The sequence below is a fragment of the Muntiacus reevesi genome, chromosome 5 (genome assembly GCF_963930625.1).
Source record: "Muntiacus reevesi chromosome 5, mMunRee1.1, whole genome shotgun sequence".
Classification (NCBI taxonomy): Eukaryota; Metazoa; Chordata; class Mammalia; order Artiodactyla; family Cervidae; genus Muntiacus; species Muntiacus reevesi.
Window position 1 is genome coordinate 25,200,603 of NC_089253.1, and position 17,995 is coordinate 25,218,597.

Sequence of the window (17,995 nt, forward strand, 5' to 3'; positions counted from 1 at the left end):
GTGTGTGCAGAGCGAAACAGGTGGTTCTGAAAGGTGTGGTGTTCTATTCCGAGTCCTGGAAACTGGGGCTGTCTTCATGCAAGACCAGATAGTGGATGGTCCAGCATGGTAGCTCCTGGCTGGAGAGCTTCGTGGTCTAGTTTGACCTGAAGTGGATCACCATGGCTATCTGGGGGGCAGATAGCTCGGACACCAATTGTGACATCAACTCTTGTGACCTTGAGGACCAGTCAGAGTGAGAAGGTATGGGACAGCTGGCCAGGGTGTCAGTTGTGTAGGGGCTAAAGAACTCTGAGTAGGAGGGCCCTATTCTTTGGTGACTGTGTGGTTAGGATCTAGCTGGCATCTTATCTTTATTAACTCATCACCTGCGAAAAGTTTGACTACCTGTTTTATGCAATCAGATGCCCAAGGCATTGCTGTGAACAAAACACACACTATGGATTAATGGGGAGGAATGACTAGCTATGTACACTATAAGCAATTACTTAAATAACTTGAATAGACTTCCCTGGTGGATCAGGTGGTAAAGCGTCTGCCTACAATGTGGGAGACCTGGGTTCAAACCCTGGGTCGGGAAGATCTCCTGGAGAAGGGAATGGCAACTCAATCCTGTATTCTTGCCCCCCCCCAAAAAAAAAATAAATAACTTGAGTAACTGTTAGGCTACTCAAAGAAGAAAAGTCTTGCATTTTGAGAAATGGTACAGTTAAACCCTCATCATGCAGGGAAAGCCTCCTCTTGACTTTCCTGAGAAGGGAAGAGGAGGAAGATGGGCTATTCTGCTCATTTCATAGCTGGAGAAACTGAGGCACCCACAATGTCAATTGTTTGGTCAGGATCACACTGTGGCAGCGGCTCAAGCTAAATAGGTGCCCAGTGATTTCACCTGCAACCCCACCCCGCACAGGTCTGACTGTTGGGCTGATACATTCATAGAAATTCTGGAGCATAGGCGAAAAAAAAGAACCCCATCATGGCCTTCTCCTAGGATACCTAGGGCTGGGACTTGCTTGATATCCTTCTGGAGCCCTGGATACCCTTCTTGAAGCCTCTGGAGAAACTTCCCAGAAAACCTGCTCCTGTCATTGCATATTATAATATTAAGACACTTAAGAGTTAAGTTTCTTTAACAATGGGAACATCTTTGAAAAAACCAGTCTGAATGAAATGGGGGTGGGATTCAAGAAGCCCAGGAGATGGTTTGCTAAAAGGACACTGTTACTAATGCTTCTTATAGACAGGCTGGTCAAGTGGAATGAATGAGAGGGGTATTAAGTCCAGAGATCTATGTTTCAGCTTCACAAATGGGTTGGTTTTTGTGGCCCTAGGTAAGTAGGTAAGGTCATAGTCACCAGTAAGTCTGTTGACTAGTTCATTATTTGGCCTAGTTGTTAAGCTAGCATTTACTACTTAAAGCTAGCATTTACTAACTTGTCAAGTTTTGCATTAAACGCTTCACATGAATTTCCACGTGTAATTCTCACAAAAACAGAAAGAGACTGGAATATCTCCATCCTATGGATGAAGAAACTGAGGTTCAGAGAGATTAAACTTTTCTAAGGTCATACGGCCAGGAAGTTGCAAAGTTAGAACCTGAACTCAAATTTACATTAACTCAAGTTTCAGAATCTGCCAAAAGAGGCATTAAAAATGCTGGTCTAATTTATTATAGAGTCTGCATGGAAAAAATAATAGGTGGAACAGTCATTGAAAAGAATACCCAGGAGGTATAGTTATTAACAAATCTTTGAACCAGGGCTTGCTGTCCTCAGCAGTGCTCCTCAAAGTCTCTCCCATTTCACAGTTCATTTTATTTTCCAAAGGAAAGTAAACTTTCCATTGACATTTCCGGGTGCTATCAAGTTCTCTTGAAAGGGAGGAATCCAGCTCAACAGACCATCACAGTCGCTCACAGTTGCAGATCTTCATCCAAAGTCTGGTTCCTCAGGTGTGTCTTGCTCTCCTGAACAACCCACCTCTCTTTCCACTTCAGAGTTGGAGGCTGAGGCAAAAAGAAACTTAAAGGCAGAGCTGGCCCTATTCATTGTCCCAGTAGGTAACTGCCCCTGTATGTGACTGGAAGGGCTGCTGAAACGTCCACTAATACCCACATTCTCTTTCCTCCCAGCAATCACTGATTCACTTGGCCTGAAATCCAGAAGTCAGGCAATGCCTCTAGCAGAGCCCTTACAGATTCCATCATGCTTTGAAATGAGTGATATTAAGTAACCAAGGGGAGGGGTAAAGGCTTAAAGAAGTCCCAGTGGGATGGGAAGTAGCCTGGGAAACTAACTTTGTTCCCACCACATCCTGACCTCTTATTAGTGGTGAGACCTCAACCATCTTTCCTGTTTGGTCAGAAATCCCAGCTGGGAGGGTGAGCCAGAGCCAAGGCTGACTATGAAGAATTAACAGGCAAGGTCATTACTTACCACGAACTCTGGAAATGTGCCCAGGTAGCATGCAAATCCAACAAAAAGCATCCAGCCAAGCACGATCATGATAAAAAGTAAAACAATTTCTAAGACACAATTGCACAGTGAAAGACTATTCACCAAGATCTTGGCAAAGCAGTGTGCTCACGAAACCCTCAGTTGGTAGAGGTCTCTCATGTCAGTTCCAGTCCTTAGGTCCAAAGCATCCACAACTCTCTAGTGGAGAAGTTGGAGTCTAGTAGGGCATTGTGACATCATGATGACATGGGCCAAACCACAGAAGGTCAAAGAGACTGCCCCCAGATGAGCAGTGAGCGGCAATGTAAGCTCTCTGAATGCGTTATCTCACAGTGACAATATGAGGTAGGTACTGTTACTTATCCCATTTTACCAATGAGAAAACTGAGGCTTACAAAGCCTAGTCAGTTCAGTCACTTAGTCGTGTCCAACTCTCTGCGACCCCATGGACTGCAGCACTCCAGGCTTCCCTGTCCATCAGCAACTCCTGAAGCTCAAACTCATGTCCATCAAGTCGGTGATGCCATCCAACCATCTCCTCCTCTGTCATCCCCTTCTCCCCCTGCCTTCAATCTTTCCCAGCATCAGGGTCTTTTCCAATGAGTTGGCTCTTCGCATCAGGTGGCCAAAGTATTGGAGCTTCAGTTCAGAATCAGTATTTCCAATAAATATTCAGGACTGACTTCCTTTATGATGGACTGGTTTGATCTCCTTGCAGTCCAAGGGCCTCTCAAGAGTCTTTTCCAACATCACAGTTCAAAAGCATCAATTCTTCAGCGCTCAACTTTCTGTATGGTCCCAAGTGATCTGCATTAGGTCACACAGGTGATGCTCCAGATCAGGGCCCAGTTTCCTGTCAGGAAGTTGAGCTCTTTAGACTAAGACAGGGGTTGGGAAAGGTGCGTTCCTAGGTCTATGACAACTGTGAATAAAACACAACTGAATTCTAGGGAAATGAGAAGTATTTGCTTCTGTCCCTGCAACTCTTCCCCTCCCACCTCCCCTCATCATTTTATAGCATTCTTTAATACTTTTGGTCAGTTCCTGTCCACTGGTTCTCTTTTCTTGGCCTTCAAGAAGCTACAAGCATTCTTTCCCTCTTCTCACAAAAAACTCCAGTTAATGCTGTGGCTCCCTTAACTGTCTTGTTAAATTGCCTTGTATGACCAAACTTACTGAACAAGTGGTTCATAAAGCCTTTCTTTCCAGTCCATGCTTTGCTTCCACACTTCACACCCTGACTTCTGCCCCAACCCCACTAATCAGATGCTCTCTCAGAGGTTACCAAAGATCTCCTTTTCTGTCAAGTTTGATGACCACCCCTGCACTGACATGGTGGGTTCCTCCCCCCACCAGAGTCCTTCCTACATACATATCCCCCTATTAGTTTGATATCCTCTCCCTTATTTTCATCATGAAAATAATGGTGTTCATTGTAAAACATGAAATCATCCAAAGATGTATAAAGAAAACTGTAATATTCTTCCTCTTCTTAGCCCCATGATGTAACAAGTGTTACGGTCTAGTGTGTATTCTTCTGCCAAAGACTATCCAGGAGCTTGTGAACATCACTAGACACACAGAAGGATACACATATAGAGCTAGGGATACATAGCGATACACATAGAGGGGTTTTTTAGTGTTGTTTCATTAAAGGTGATCATACCACATATGCTACTACATATTGGGTTGTCCAAAAAGTTTGTTCAGATTTTTTTCTCTAAATTGTTACTGGAAAACCTGAACGAACTTTTTGCTAACTCAGACCTGGCTTTTTTCCTATAACAATACATCCTGGGTCAATTGAGAAAAAAAAATCTAAACACATTCCTTTATCCATTTCTAATAAGAAGCTTTATTGAGGTATAAATTACATAGGATAAAACACATTCATTTTCAGTGTACAACTGATACAATTTTTAAAATGTATCAATCTTGTAACTACCACCACAATTAGGACAGAGAAAATTGTGATCATCTCAAAAAACTCCCCATACCCCTCTGAAGTCAATCCTGTCTTCCTAAATCCCTTGATCCCTGAGAACCACTGAACTTCATGTAAATGGAATCATAACATTCTTCCACTGGCTTCTCCACTAGCTTCTCTCACTTAGCATTAATGCTTTTGAGATTCATTCATATTATACAATAGTCAGTTCTTTCTCACTGAATACTATTTCATTGTATGGTTGTATCAGTTTGTCAATTTCCCTGTCAAATAGCATTGGGGTTGTTTCCAGTTTTGTGCTGTTTTGAATAGAGATGTTATAAATACTTGCATATAATTTTTAAAGAGAACATAAGTTTTAATTTTTCTAGGGTAAATCCCAGGAGGAGGATTGCTGGATCATAGGGAAAGTGCCTATTTAAAAATTTCTCTATCACTAATTTTCAGCAATTTGACTTTGCTTTATGTAAATTTCTGCATGTTTTTTCTACCTGGGGTTTGGCAAACTTCTTGGATTCAGTGGGTTTATGGTTTTCATAAAATTGGAGACATGTTTGGCTACTGTTTCCTCAAACATTTCTTCTGTCTCCCCAGTTCCTCTTCTGTGACCCCCATTACACGTGGATTTTGTCCCACCGCTTGCTGGCACCCTGTTCATTTTTCTTCTCTTTGTGTTCCACTTTGGATATTTTCTATTGCAGTCTTTTTCAAGTTCAATCATCTTTCCTGCTAGTCTTCTAAGCTTCTGTGAATCCCATACAGTAAAATTTAAATTTGATGCTGTATTTTTCATCTCTTAGAAGTTCAGTTTCTTTTTTTTAAAATGCTATCTTTCAGTTTTCTCCATATCATGTTCATGTTTTCCTTTACATCATTGAGCATATTTATGAGATTGATAATAAACATTTTAAGGGCCCATTTCTCTTATTTCTGGGGCTGTTTCGGTGGTTGTTTTTTCTCTTTGTCGTGGATGATATTTTCCTGCTTCTTTGAATGCCTGGCAACTTTGGTTAGATGTTCAACATCGGGAATTTTACACTTGAGTGCAGGAATGTTTTGTATTCTGTTCAGTAGTGTTGGGTTTTCTTCTGGGATTCACTTATGCTCTCTGAGTCAGCCTGGTTCTCTGAGGTGTGTTTTAAGCTCTGTGATGGTGGATCAAGAGCAGTCTTTACTCGAAGAATAATCACCCCTATTACTGAACTATGACCCTTCTGAACACTCTCCTTGATGCCTATGGTGTGAGGTCTCCCATTCTGTGGAATTTTCCACATCCCCAGCCCCTTTGGGAGCTCCCAGAAGTGTTCAGCCTACTGTTTCTGGGTGGTTCTTGTTCCCAGCCTCATGGAATCTTTACCCTACGTATACACAGATAGAACTCAGCCAAAGACTCACAGGGGTCCCTGTGGAGATCTCCAGAGTGCTTCCTCTGTGGAATCGCCTCTTTGCAGGACTCCTGCAGTTCCTGGCACTCTGGTTTCCTTGGCACACCTCTATCTTTCTTTTTGAATGGGCTTGGTTCGGGTAACCCATGTCTGTGCAGCAGGCTGAAAGCTGCCTCGAGGCAGTAGGCTGGGGCAACTGGATGGCTCAACTCTCCTGTTTCCTGTCTTTCAAAATTCATGGACTGGTTGCTGGCCCTTGTGCAAGACCTGAAAATAATTATTTCATATATTTTGTGCAATTTTCTATTTGTTTATGGAGAGAAGGCAACTCCTGTAGAGGTTGATCATTCATAGACAGAAGCAGAAGTGTAACTTATTTTTCATTCCTATATAGTATTCCACATGTATGTCCACCTTCTCCTGCTCTTGCTCTTTCTTTTTTCTTTGTCTGTGCTGTGTAGCTTCCCCAACCAGGGATGAAACATGGGCCCCAACAGTGAAGGTGCCACTCCTAACCACTGCACTGCCACGAAGCTCCCTCATCTTTATCCCAATAATAGATATATCAGGCAAGATCGAGTCAGGAGATAGAAACCACAATAATTTGGACAGAGAAAGTTCAACAAAAAGAATTAGTAACTAGGAACAGGAAATTGATGGAAGAGGTTGAAAGCTGTACATATCATAGGACTAGCATATACAGACAGCAGTCACCACCACTAGAACTCAGGCAAAGTATCCAAGGTAGGAAGCAACTGGAAAGAGTGCCTTCCCCTCCAGGGCGGAGATCTAAAGCTTGTTGGAGAAGTGATGGTCAGGACCAGCTGGACGGTAGGGAAAATCCAATGAGCTGCTATAGGCTGGAGCTGGTACATAAGGGAACCACTGACTGAGATGCTGGTGGAGTTTGCTGGAAGTCTCTGGTGATGGGAGGCGGTGGGGGGATGGTTTGTCAGGTTTACTGATCTTCACTGAGAATCCACCTTCTGCGGATATGCCAGTAGAATGGACTAGAAAGCCATCTCATTGCAGGCGGAGGTGGGCGGGTAGAACTGATTGACTACCAGGGGCGCCACTGAAACTCAATGAGGAGGAGTTTACAGGGGGCCACTGAAGCTGCAGAGAGTGAGCACCAGCACCCCACTTGTACCACTGGCAGCCACACAGTAGGACCAAAAAAGCTCCCTGGAGGGAGGAAGTCTCTTCCTCCTTAGTATCACCCTAGGCTCTCTATTGACAGAACTTGATATCAAGCCCACGAGCAAAGGAAAAGTGCTTAAAAGGTCCACTTCCACTACAGCAGAGCAAGCAATGAATGGTGGACTTGGAACTGAAAGGTAATAAGCAAGCAACAGGCAAAATGTGCATTTGGTCTTCTTTTCTCCCCCAACTTTTTACCACCATAAACACTGCTGTGATTGCGAAAAACAAACTTCCTTGGACAAATTTCTCTTGAGTATTGTGTTTTTTACTTCACCGGAGAAGGCAAAGTGACTCTCAGAAAGTTATGCTGGTTCAGACAGAGCATGAGAGGTTATATAAAATCCTTATAAAAAAAAGAACCAGTTTAAAAAAGGGAGATTACAGTTTCATTTCACAAGGTCAAAGGACATTTGTGGCAGGACTGCCTGAGATGCAGCATATGCTGTCAGTGAACAACACCACAACCTTCAGACTCTAAGAAGTAAATGATACTGTCCTCTGGTGAACAAAATTTCTAAATTTTTATGAGGTCCAATTTGTCTATCTTTTTCTTTTGTTGCCTATGTCTTTCATGTCATATCCAAGAAATCACTGCCAAATCTAATCTTAGGAAGTTTTTTTTTCTATATTTTCTCCTAAGAGTTTTATTGTTTTAGGTCTTAACATTTAGGTCTTTGATCCATTTTGAGTTAATATTTGTATACGGTATTACATAAGGATCTAACTTCATTTTTGCGTATGGATATTCAGTTTTCCCAACGCCATTTGCTGAAAAGGCTATTCTTTTGCCATTGGATGGTCTTGACACTTTTGTCAAAAATAATTGACTATAAATGTAGGTGGCATACTTAGTAAAGATTATAGAGGCAGAAAGCAGAATGGTGGTTTCCAGAGGTTGGAGGAAGGGAAGAATGGGAAGTTATTTTTTAATGGGTATGGCCTTTGTTTCATAAGATAAAATGACTTATGGGGACAGATGGTAGTGATGGCTATAAAACATTATGGATGTATTTATTACCACCGAACTGTATACTTAAAATGGTTAAGATAGTAAATTGTACATTATGTGTATTTTACAATTAAAAACAGTTTTTTAAGAAGTAAATGATAAAGATACATTTGTCTGATAGACAGAATACCAAGGTTTTATCCCTAAACAATGTGTCTGGTAGGACTCATAACTATGAAAGCAGAATATAAACAGAGATCAGAAGCAGAGCACCAATAAAAAATATTATAATTTTAAACAAGCCATTCTTGTGATTTTTCTCAAGCTATAAACAAAGGAGCAGAATATATACTTTACCCATTTCTTAGCCTGGGGGCTTTTTTCCCCCTTTTAATATAATGAACATCTTTGCACAAACATCCTGGGTACTTTTATTTCTGTAAGACAAATTCCCCAAAGTGGGGTTAAAACTAGTACATATTTAATTTTGTAATCTTTTCTCCCTCCAAACACTGTCAGTGATACGTCTCTTATTCAACAGGATCTCAGAAACAAGGAAATAGATAATAAATAGTTCACTAAACCCCAGTTTGCTCATCAGTAAAAGAGATAATAATTGATAATAATTATTGGAATAATAATAATATCAATAATAATTGATAAAAATCCTATCTAGGTGAATTCATGCAACAGAGTGCATAAAACTCTGACCAATGTACCCTCCACGTGGGAAATGCCAGCACGCGTGCACACACAAACAGGCACAGTGTTCCTAGTGCCTGTGATCCATCCACAGTGATTAAACCCGAAGAGAATTTCTGGTTTGAATGGAAGGCCTCTTTCATAAAATGTTTTCACAAAAGACTGAAGAACCTTGCTCAGGCCTTACTTCTAACTAGATAGATTTTCCTCGATTAATGGCTTTGTGACGGGATCTATAAGACCTCAGAATCTCTGGAAGTTCCATAGTTCCTCAGGTGTGTTAGATCTGGGTGATGTGCTCTTAAGAGGCCTCATCCTTCAACCTTCTTACCTCCTACCTGTCTCCTGGCTTCCACTCCCCACCTCCTCTCTTCCCAGTGAAGCAGTCAGACTTCTTTTACAACTCAGGTCATGTTGATCCTCTGTTCAAAACCCTGCCGTGCCGTCCTCTTTCTCTTAGGGCAAAAGTTTAAGGAAGAAAAAAGCAGCCCCTGACATCTGAGAACTGGCCTGACCCAGACAGGCCTCAGTGTTGCTAGAAGATGACCTGGACTTACAGCCAGGCTTCTGTTATCTCTTGTTGGATATAAACAATCTCTCCGAACACTGACATCAGACAGCACAGACCACGATAAGATGAGACAAAACGAGTCCTCATCATAATTTCATCTAAGCAGAGACACAAACAAGGTTACCGTGCAGCCCAGGAAACATCAAACATCCTCTTCTCTCTGCTGATGTGACTGCTGCTGCTTTACCAAATACAGCCTCAGCCCTGCTCCAGTCTGGCCATCCGAGAGATAATATTTATTGAGACATCCAATCTCAGAATTGTTCCTGGCTTCTGAAAACACCCAATCCAAAGTAAAGCTTCGATTCCTTAAGTCCTCTCCCAAATTACCCAGAGTCCCAATCCTGAAATAGGTTCTTTCCACGCTCTTACTCAGCTGACCTGATGGTTCTCCTGCTCCCTCACCACAAGGAGGGATCGACCCTACTTGAGTATGGGTGTGCTCCTGATGGTCTCTAGCGGGAGGGCCCTAACAAGCCACAGTCACAATTGTCCACAAAATCCCTTTAGTGGTTCTCAGACTTTATCATGCCTTAGAATCACCCGGGCTTGTAAAGACCGCTTTACAGCAGAAACTAACAACACTGTAAAGCAGTTACGAAAAGTGAAAGTGAAGTCGCTCAGTCATGTCCGACTCTTTGCAACCCCATGGACTGTAGCCTACCAGGCTCCTCCATCCATGGGATTTTCCAGGCAAGAGTACTGGAGTGGGTTGCCATTTCCTTCTCCAAAAGCAGCTATACTCCAATTAAAAACAAAACAAAAAGACCACAAAGAAACAAAAGACTACTTGATCCAACCCCCAGAGTTTCCGAGTTAAGTCTGGGGTGGGGCCTTAGAATGCATATTTCTGTCAAGATCCAAGTGATGCCGAGGAAGTCTGGGGGACCACACTGGAAGAATCATTGCCCTAAACCATCTGTGGCTCCCCCTTGCTTCTGTGAATTGCCTCCTGCTTCCTCACCTCTTCATTTGGCTCCCTGCGGTTTTCAGGTTCTCCAGGCACACACCTGTCTAAAGGCCCTGGATGTTCTCTAACACAGAATGCTCAGGGAGACCTACCCTTATCTTCTTACCCCGCCTTTTAAAAATTTATTCCTCACAACATGTAATCACTTCTAACATATGGTCTCATTTACTTAGTATATTGTTTTGCTCTTACTAATAAAAGAATGACATCTGAGGACTGCCAATACTTTTGTCTATTTTGTTTACTTCTCCATTGTCAGACCTAGAAAAATACGGTAGGGGAGCAAAATTTGCTACCCTAAAATGTGCCCCTTTGGTAGGAGGACTAATTTACGATGATTACTTTTTTTTTTTCCGATGATTACTTTTAAAGCCCAAAAGACTCGGGAAGAATCTTTGACCTTCCCCTAACTGCCTCAAATGTTTCAGATAGAGGGTCTGTTCCCCAGTTAAGCTATCACCTACAAGGAATATGAGCTAGGCGTGGTGGGGGTAACTGGGCAGAGCCTAGAAGTCACAGTATCCTAGGCTCTGCAAGGCTCAGCAAATATTTGTTTACCAAACATTTACTTTTGATCTCCATATAAACTGACTTTCTCCCCTTTGAGGTTTCAAACCACAACCCCCAACATCCTCTTTTGCCTTTAGCTGAAGATGGTATTTAAGGTGGGGCTTCAGTCATTATGGTTACTCACAGTTCTCTTGGGTCTCTCCCAGGTATACGTGTTATTAATTTTAGTCTGATTTTCTCCTGTTTTTCTGTCTGGTGTCAGTTTACTTTTTAGACCAGCCAGAAGAAGCTACAAGAATAGAGGAAAATTTCTTCCTCCCCAACAATATCTAGCAAACAGCCAATGCTCAACAAAAGTTTGTTGAATAAACAAATAAGTGCTGCTTCCAGCCTTTCATCTTCTTCTACTAATAGAGTCACAGTATTCCTACCTTTGGCTCTTACTAGAAATACAATCACCCTCCTGCCCAAACAAGCTCTTGAGAGTTACAATAGCAAGCTCTGGAGACTGGCTCAAACCAGGGATGCAAAGCAGGTAAGTAACTTATTCAAGCAGACCAAACCAGGCCAGCAAATTGCATCTCTTCGTCTTACTGCTCCCGAAGACCTTATTCACGAATCTTCTATTTTTGTCTTCAAAATCTTTTTGTCACCTGACTTTTTCCTCTTTCTACCACCAGCGTGATTATGCTCTGCCCCGCCCCGCCCCGCCCCGCCAAGCCAACCCTTTCCCCTGCGTTGCACAACCCTCACTTAGCTGTCTGATCTCCCAGTTTCAACAAGGTTCCAGATCTGTTCCGATTTCCTGTCTAGCCCCCCGAGGATTTGAAGTTCCATTATCTCTTCCTTTCTAAATGCAACTACAACTCGGGGGTCTTGATCTTGATACTCGGCCGAATTTAACACATCCTTCTCGAAACTCTCTGCCCAGAACAGTGCCAATATCTTCTACCTCCTTTACTGCCTCTCCTCGGGTCCTTCCTATTCCTTTCTTCACAGATGTCCCCGAGTTTCCCTCCAGCAAGCCGGGTCACGGTTCCCTGGGCGCTCACACGGTTCTCAGCGGAACGGTGATCAGACAACGGGCGGAGCCTGGCTGAGCCCCGGGCGTTGGACGCGGGTGGACTTTCGAGCTTGGGAAGGGGCGGAGTCTAGGACGGCTCGGGAAGTTTGGTCCTCGGCAGCCTCCGTCCAGGGAAAGTGCGGAAGGAGATCCCTGGGTTCGCGGAACCGGCCTCGCGGTCCTGGCTGGAGATGGAGTTCGACAGCGAGGCTCTCAGGCGACTCCTTGGCAAGGTGCGGGCAGCCGGCCAGGCAGGACTGGGGCGTCGGGGTCTCGGGGCGTCCGCCCGTGGCCGGCCTGCCGCCTCGGGGCGTCTACCGGCTTTTCTCGGGCCTGGGAGCCAGGGTGGGCTGGCCTGAAGCCGGCTGCGGGGAATGGGAGCGGTGCGGCCCCGGCTCTGGCTCCGCCCGCAGTTCCGAGATCCCCCCAACCTCCACCCGCTCTTAGACCTTCTCACGCCACCAGCTTCTGTCTCAGCTTCCAGCACTCGCCTATCCCTTTAACCACGCCTTTCTCTCAGCAGAAATGGCTTACCCCCACCCACACCCCTGTGTTTTTTTACTTGCAGTGTTCATCCTTTGTAAGACTCAGATGTTACTCCCTAGGAGATAGAATCACTCCCTCCTCTCTCCTTGCTTTCGGATATATCGATTTTCACATCGTGGAGTAATTATTTGTATACAGACCTTACTCTTTGAAGGTGAACTTCATGGCGGCACATTCCCTCATCTAGCCCTGTGCCTGACAACGACGGGGTTAAGTAATTGCTAAGTAATTGTGGTAAATGAAAGACTCGTGTATATTTGGGAATGAAAATAGAAGAGATCCTCTTAACGTTGAAAGGTTGACTGGGAGGGCTGACCCAGAAGCCTGACCTGCAATTCTAGGGCGTGACTAAGGTCAGTTTCCATGTTACACCAGACTCTTAGACCAGGTTGTCTGATTCTCCATCAGTGTACAGTCTGAGGCAAACTTTTCCACCAGTTTCTTAGTTCAGTGATTCTTAATGCATTTTAAGACTTCCCTATGCGGAAAGCGTACATTTGTGACGTTTTTGTTGGGTTCGTGTCTTTTTGATTGAAATTGTTTATATGCCTGATTTGAATGATTTTATCTATTGTGACAGATGTGTAGGTCTTGTAGGGAAAGAAGTATCATCATACCTAGGGTTACAGGCTTTCTGGCTCCTTTTCAGAGAATATTAAATTAAAAGAACCACGCTATCAAGTTTTTCAATGAGGGGAGCATGATGTATTGTCCAGGGGGAAGAATTGCTGAAGTTGAGACGAGAAAAAAAAGAACAACTTCATAATTTTGGTGGGACTGGAATGCAGGAAAAAGATAAAAGAGAGACGATGATTTTCTCAAGGGTTGGAGCAGAATAGTTGAGGAAGGTTTTTATCAGTGCATAGGATAGAGTCTGGCACATTGGTGCTTAATAAATGTCTGTTGGATATGTAAATTAAGGAAACCAGTTAGAAACAATTCAGTCTAGCAGATATTTCCAAAGTTCCTTAGTCCTTGAAGTAGCAAATAATATAACAACTTAATATTTACAAATAATTTTGGTGCTGCAAATTTTGTGAACAGTATATTAAAATCAAGCAACTGTATGGAGAACGTGAAAAATCTTCTTAAAAACAAAGGAAACCTTATAAATATTCCTGCTTAGATAAATACTCCAACTTCATGGATATGAAGATATCTGCTTTCTCCAGATCTATAGAGTCAATGCAATTCCAATCAAAATTCTAACAGGGTATTTTGGAAATTTTTCAAACTGATTCTGAAATTCATTTGGAAGGACAAAAGGCCAAGAATAATCTTGACCTTCCTACAAAGAATAGGTGTGAGACTTTCTCTACTGGATATCAAGACTAGTAATTGAGACAGTGTGGTATTGGTATAGGATAGACTGATTAACCAAGGGAACAGACTAGAGGGCTTAAAATCATGTTCACATATGTTTTGAAAATGCTATATAAAGCAGAAGAGGCATTGCAGAAAACTACAGAAAGGAGAATACAGGGACAAATGATTATCCATGTTGGAGAAAATGAAATTGGACCTTACTAACTAACTAAAAATTCCCCATGGATTAAAGATTTAAATGTAAGAGATGAGCTTTAAAACATAAGAGATAAAATGGAGGGAAGAATCTTCATGATCTCAAGAGTATACAAGCATTTTTTAAACAAGATGTAAAATACTCGAAGAGACTGATAAATTTGACTGCATTCAAAGTAAGAACTTTTATGTATAAAAAGACACATGAAGTGAGTGAAGAGGCAAAATACAAATTGGTGAATAATATTGTAATGCATAATTTAGAAAGTATTGGTATCCAGGCTATATAAATTAGCCTACATATCAATATTAAAACCAAGACAAAATTGGACAAAAGACATGAATAATCATTTTTTGAAAAATAAAAGAAGACAGCAGGGACATGAGTGTTTTCCCAGTCCATTAGTAACCATGGAAAAGCAAATTGAGACCATGGTAAAACACCATTTTCTCTCACTATGTGGGTGACTTAGTTGCTCAGTCATGTCTGACTCTTTGCGACCCCATGGACTGTAGCCCACCAGACTCCTCTGTCCATGGAATTTTCCCAACGAGAATACTAGAGTGGGTTGCCATTTTCTGCTGGAGGGGATATTCCTGACCCAGGGGTCTCTTGCATTGTCAGGTTAATTCTTTACCACTGTGTCACCTGGGAAGCCCCACTGTTGGTAGTTAAATGGTTATTTAACCATTTGGAGAAACAGCTTGGGCTTTTTAAATTAATTTGATTATGTGTATTTTATGTCCTTCTACATCTAAGTAGATACTATAGATGATTCATAATATATGAAGCAAGAGACATTTGCAGAATTATTCATAATTCAAAATTAGAAACAACCCAGACGTTCATTGATGGAAAGATAATTTGTTCTATACTCATTCACACAATGGAAAACACTACTCTGCAGCAGTGAAAATGAATGAAATATTACAACATGCAGCAGTAGGAGTGAATCTTAGAAACAATATGTTCAGGAAAAAAATTGGAGATTACATACAAAATTATATTTTAATTAAACCAAGAAGCAGCTCAGCAGTAGAGAGGGGTATTTAGGATGCACACAAATATGATAAAAACTATGGAGGGGGAAAGGCAAAGGAATATGACTATACAATTTAAGGTAGGCAGTTGAATGGTTGAGAAAGAAAAACACAGACAGATGTAATGGGACTGGAAAGCTCTGTGCTGTCCAGGCGTATGGTAGCCACTCACCGCATTTGACTTTTTACATTCATCAAAATTAGATAAAATTAAAAATTGAGTATCTCAGTCACACCAGCCACAAGTGTTGGTAGCCACATGTGGCTGCTGTATTCAATAGCACACACAGTGATCTTTTCCATTATGGCAGAAAGTTTTGCTGGACAGCGCTAGAGGGTAGGTTGGTTTATAAGTGTTTATTTTTCAAAATGTGTATATATGTACATATGTGTTTGTGTGTGTGTGTGTGTATATATATATATATTCTTTAGTATATATTAAATACTAGGTTTAGAAAAATTTTCTGGTTCCCCAGTTTCTATTTCTACCATCTCTGGCTGAGTTACCTTGAACAGGTAACTTAACCTAGATTTGCTCACTCATAAAATAATAGGATTGGACTTAATTTATAAGATTCCTTAATGCTTAATTTGTTTAAAAAAATGAAATGATGCCATAAAATACTCCTCAGCGTCCAACATTTGAGCAGTGTCATACAGGAGTACTCTGATGTTCATAAATATCAGTCTACCAAATAAACATACTGCAGTGGAGCAGATTCAGATTGAATTTTAGTAACTTCTCAATTTTTCAGTCTTTCTCATTTTTTTTAGTATATAATTTTATTTGTTTATTTATTTTTGGCTGTGCTGGGTCTTCATTGCTGCACAGGCTTTTCTCTAGTTGCGGTGAGCAGGTGGTGCTCTCTCGTTTCGGCGCATGGCCTTCTCATTGAGGTGGCTTCTCTCGCTGGGGAGCACGGCTCTAGGGCGCATGGGATTCAGTAGTTGCAGCACGTGGGTTCAGTAGTTGTGGCTCCCACGCTCCGGAGCATAGGCTCAATAGTGTGGCACGTGGGCTTAGTTGCTCGTGGCATGTGGAAACCTCCTGGATCAAGGATCGGACCCTTGTCTCCTGCATCGGCAGGCAGATTTTTTACCATTGAGCCACCAGGGAAACCCCAGTCATAATGATTTTTATGATAGTATAATTGTTTTAGTTTTAGGATTTCATGTGCCAGTTTTCCTCTTTAGTTTGCTGCATGCACCGTTTAAGCAAATGGCATTGTCTGAGGTCTATCTTTAGAGAATGTTACACAGACTTCTCTTAGGTGGTGTAGGAATAGTAATGGATTATATGTTAATAGTCATGGATTATATTAAATATTACACTAAGGGGATACTCTTTCATATAGACTAAAAGTGACATGACTTTTTTTTTCTTTTTTGGCTGTGCTGCAAGGCATGTAGGATCTTAGTTCTCTAACAGGGGATTGAACCTGGGCCTGTGGCAGTGAGAACATGGAGTCCTAACCACTGGACCTCTAGGGATTTTTCCATAATATATATATATTTTTAACAGATAAAATAGATCTTTTTCATCAAGAATGAAAATACCTACTTGACCAGTAGTGATATTTGGGTTTTCAAGCCCTAACAAAGAGTGCTTTTGCCCTTTTTCAACAGACTTTAATATTACTTTGCAATTAGATCAATTCTAGTATATATCCCTATGCAGCCATTAATTATTATATTCTCAGAGGATGTTAAGAATGTAGAATACAGCATATAATATCAAATAGAAAACAAAAGAAAACCAATATGGTTCATAATAAATGTGTAATCCAAGTGACATCAGCGCAGGTTTTTGTACATTTGTTTAGTGTTTAGAGTTGGGATGATTTCATTCACTTTGGATTTCACCGAATCAGGAACACTGAATCTGGGATTCATGTTTACCCTGCTGTAGTTAATACTGGTCGGCCCTTTATTTTAGTGATCTTAGAGATTGATGCTCCTGTGGATCATAATTGCTTTCTATATCCACTCTACTTGTATGACTCTGTCTCTCTGCTGGCTGCCATCCAGTTAGCCTACATTTATTGAAGGCATGCCCTGTGCAGATTGCTGTGCGGAAATACAAAGATGAGTAAGAGTTTTCTGTTTTCAAGTTGTTAATAAATGATATGCTTTTTCTTCTGCCAGATTTTTTCCCCAAAACACAATGACCTTCTGCTAAAATGACCTTCCTCCTTCCCTCTATTTTTCTATACCATTCTAGGCTCTAATGTGAATTGTAGACAGCTCTTTTCAGAGGCCTTTCTGTAACTTAGATATGCTGTCAATTCATCATTTCCTGTCTGCACTTACTGTTGTACACACGTTTCATTTAATACCTCACTTTTACAAATGTTAATCATGAGATTTTCATACTTTCGTGCTGAAGTTGCCAGGTGGTAGAGCTATATCTCTTGCACATGAAAAATTGATCTTGTACATGGAAAGAAAAAGATTCACAGAGAGGAAACAGTATCTGTAAGAAGTTATTCTTAATTTTCTCCTAGTCACCTCCAGCCCTCAGTTCAGTTCAGTTCAGTCACTCAGTCATGTCTGACTCTTTGCGACCCCATGAATCGCGGCATGCCAGGCCTCCCTGTCCATCACCAACTCCTGGAGTCTACTCAAACTTATGTTCATCGAGTTGGTGATGCCATCCAGCCATCTCATCCTCTGTCGTCCCCTTCTCCTCCTGCCCCCAATCCCTCCCAGCATCAGGGTCTTTTCCAATGAGTCAACTCTTTGCATGATGTGGCCAAAGTATTGGAGTTTCAGCTTCAGCATCAGTCCTTCCAATGAACACCCAGGACTGATCTCCTTTAGGATGGACTGGTTGGATCTCCTTGCAGTCCAAGGGACTCTCAAGAGTCTTCTCCAACACCACAGTTCAAAAACATCAATTCTTCGGTGCTCAGCTTTCTTCACAGTCCAACTCTCACATCCATACATGATCACTGGAAAAACCATAACCTTTACTAGACGGACCTTTATTAAAGTAACATCTCTGCTTTTTTTTTTTTTTTCCATTTATTTTTATTAGTTGGAGGCTAATTACTTTACAGTATTGTAGTGGTTTTTCTCATACATTGACATGAATCAGCCATGGATTTACATGTATTCCCCAACGTCTCTG

The 17,995-nt window shown here is 41.8% G+C and overlaps 2 protein-coding genes across 5 annotated transcripts in view; one reads left to right on the plus strand and one right to left on the minus strand.

Annotated features, from left to right (window-relative positions):
- Window positions 1–1,692: 1,692 nt before the first annotated feature.
- On the minus strand, window positions 1,693–9,365 carry MISFA (mitochondrial sheath formation associated). Its single transcript, XM_065937267.1, has 3 exons — window positions 9,339–9,365; window positions 2,436–3,309; window positions 1,693–2,005 (listed from the first exon to the last, which is right to left on the minus strand). The coding sequence occupies exons 2-3, from the start codon at window positions 2,502–2,504 to the stop codon at window positions 1,913–1,915; spliced, it is 162 nt and encodes a 53-aa protein (XP_065793339.1). The 5' UTR covers window positions 2,505–3,309; window positions 9,339–9,365; the 3' UTR covers window positions 1,693–1,912.
- Window positions 9,366–11,839: 2,474 nt separating this feature from the next.
- UEVLD (UEV and lactate/malate dehyrogenase domains) overlaps window positions 11,840–17,995 on the plus strand; it is a 54,367-nt gene continuing 48,211 nt past the window's right edge. For all 4 annotated transcript variants that reach the window (XR_010663414.1, XM_065937262.1, XM_065937265.1 and 1 more), the window contains exon 1: window positions 11,840–11,990. Coding sequence is in view for 3 of the 4 variants with exons in the window: in XM_065937262.1 (XP_065793334.1) it covers window positions 11,949–11,990 (42 nt within the window). In the remaining variant the exon portion in view is untranslated. The remainder of the gene's footprint in view (window positions 11,991–17,995) is intronic.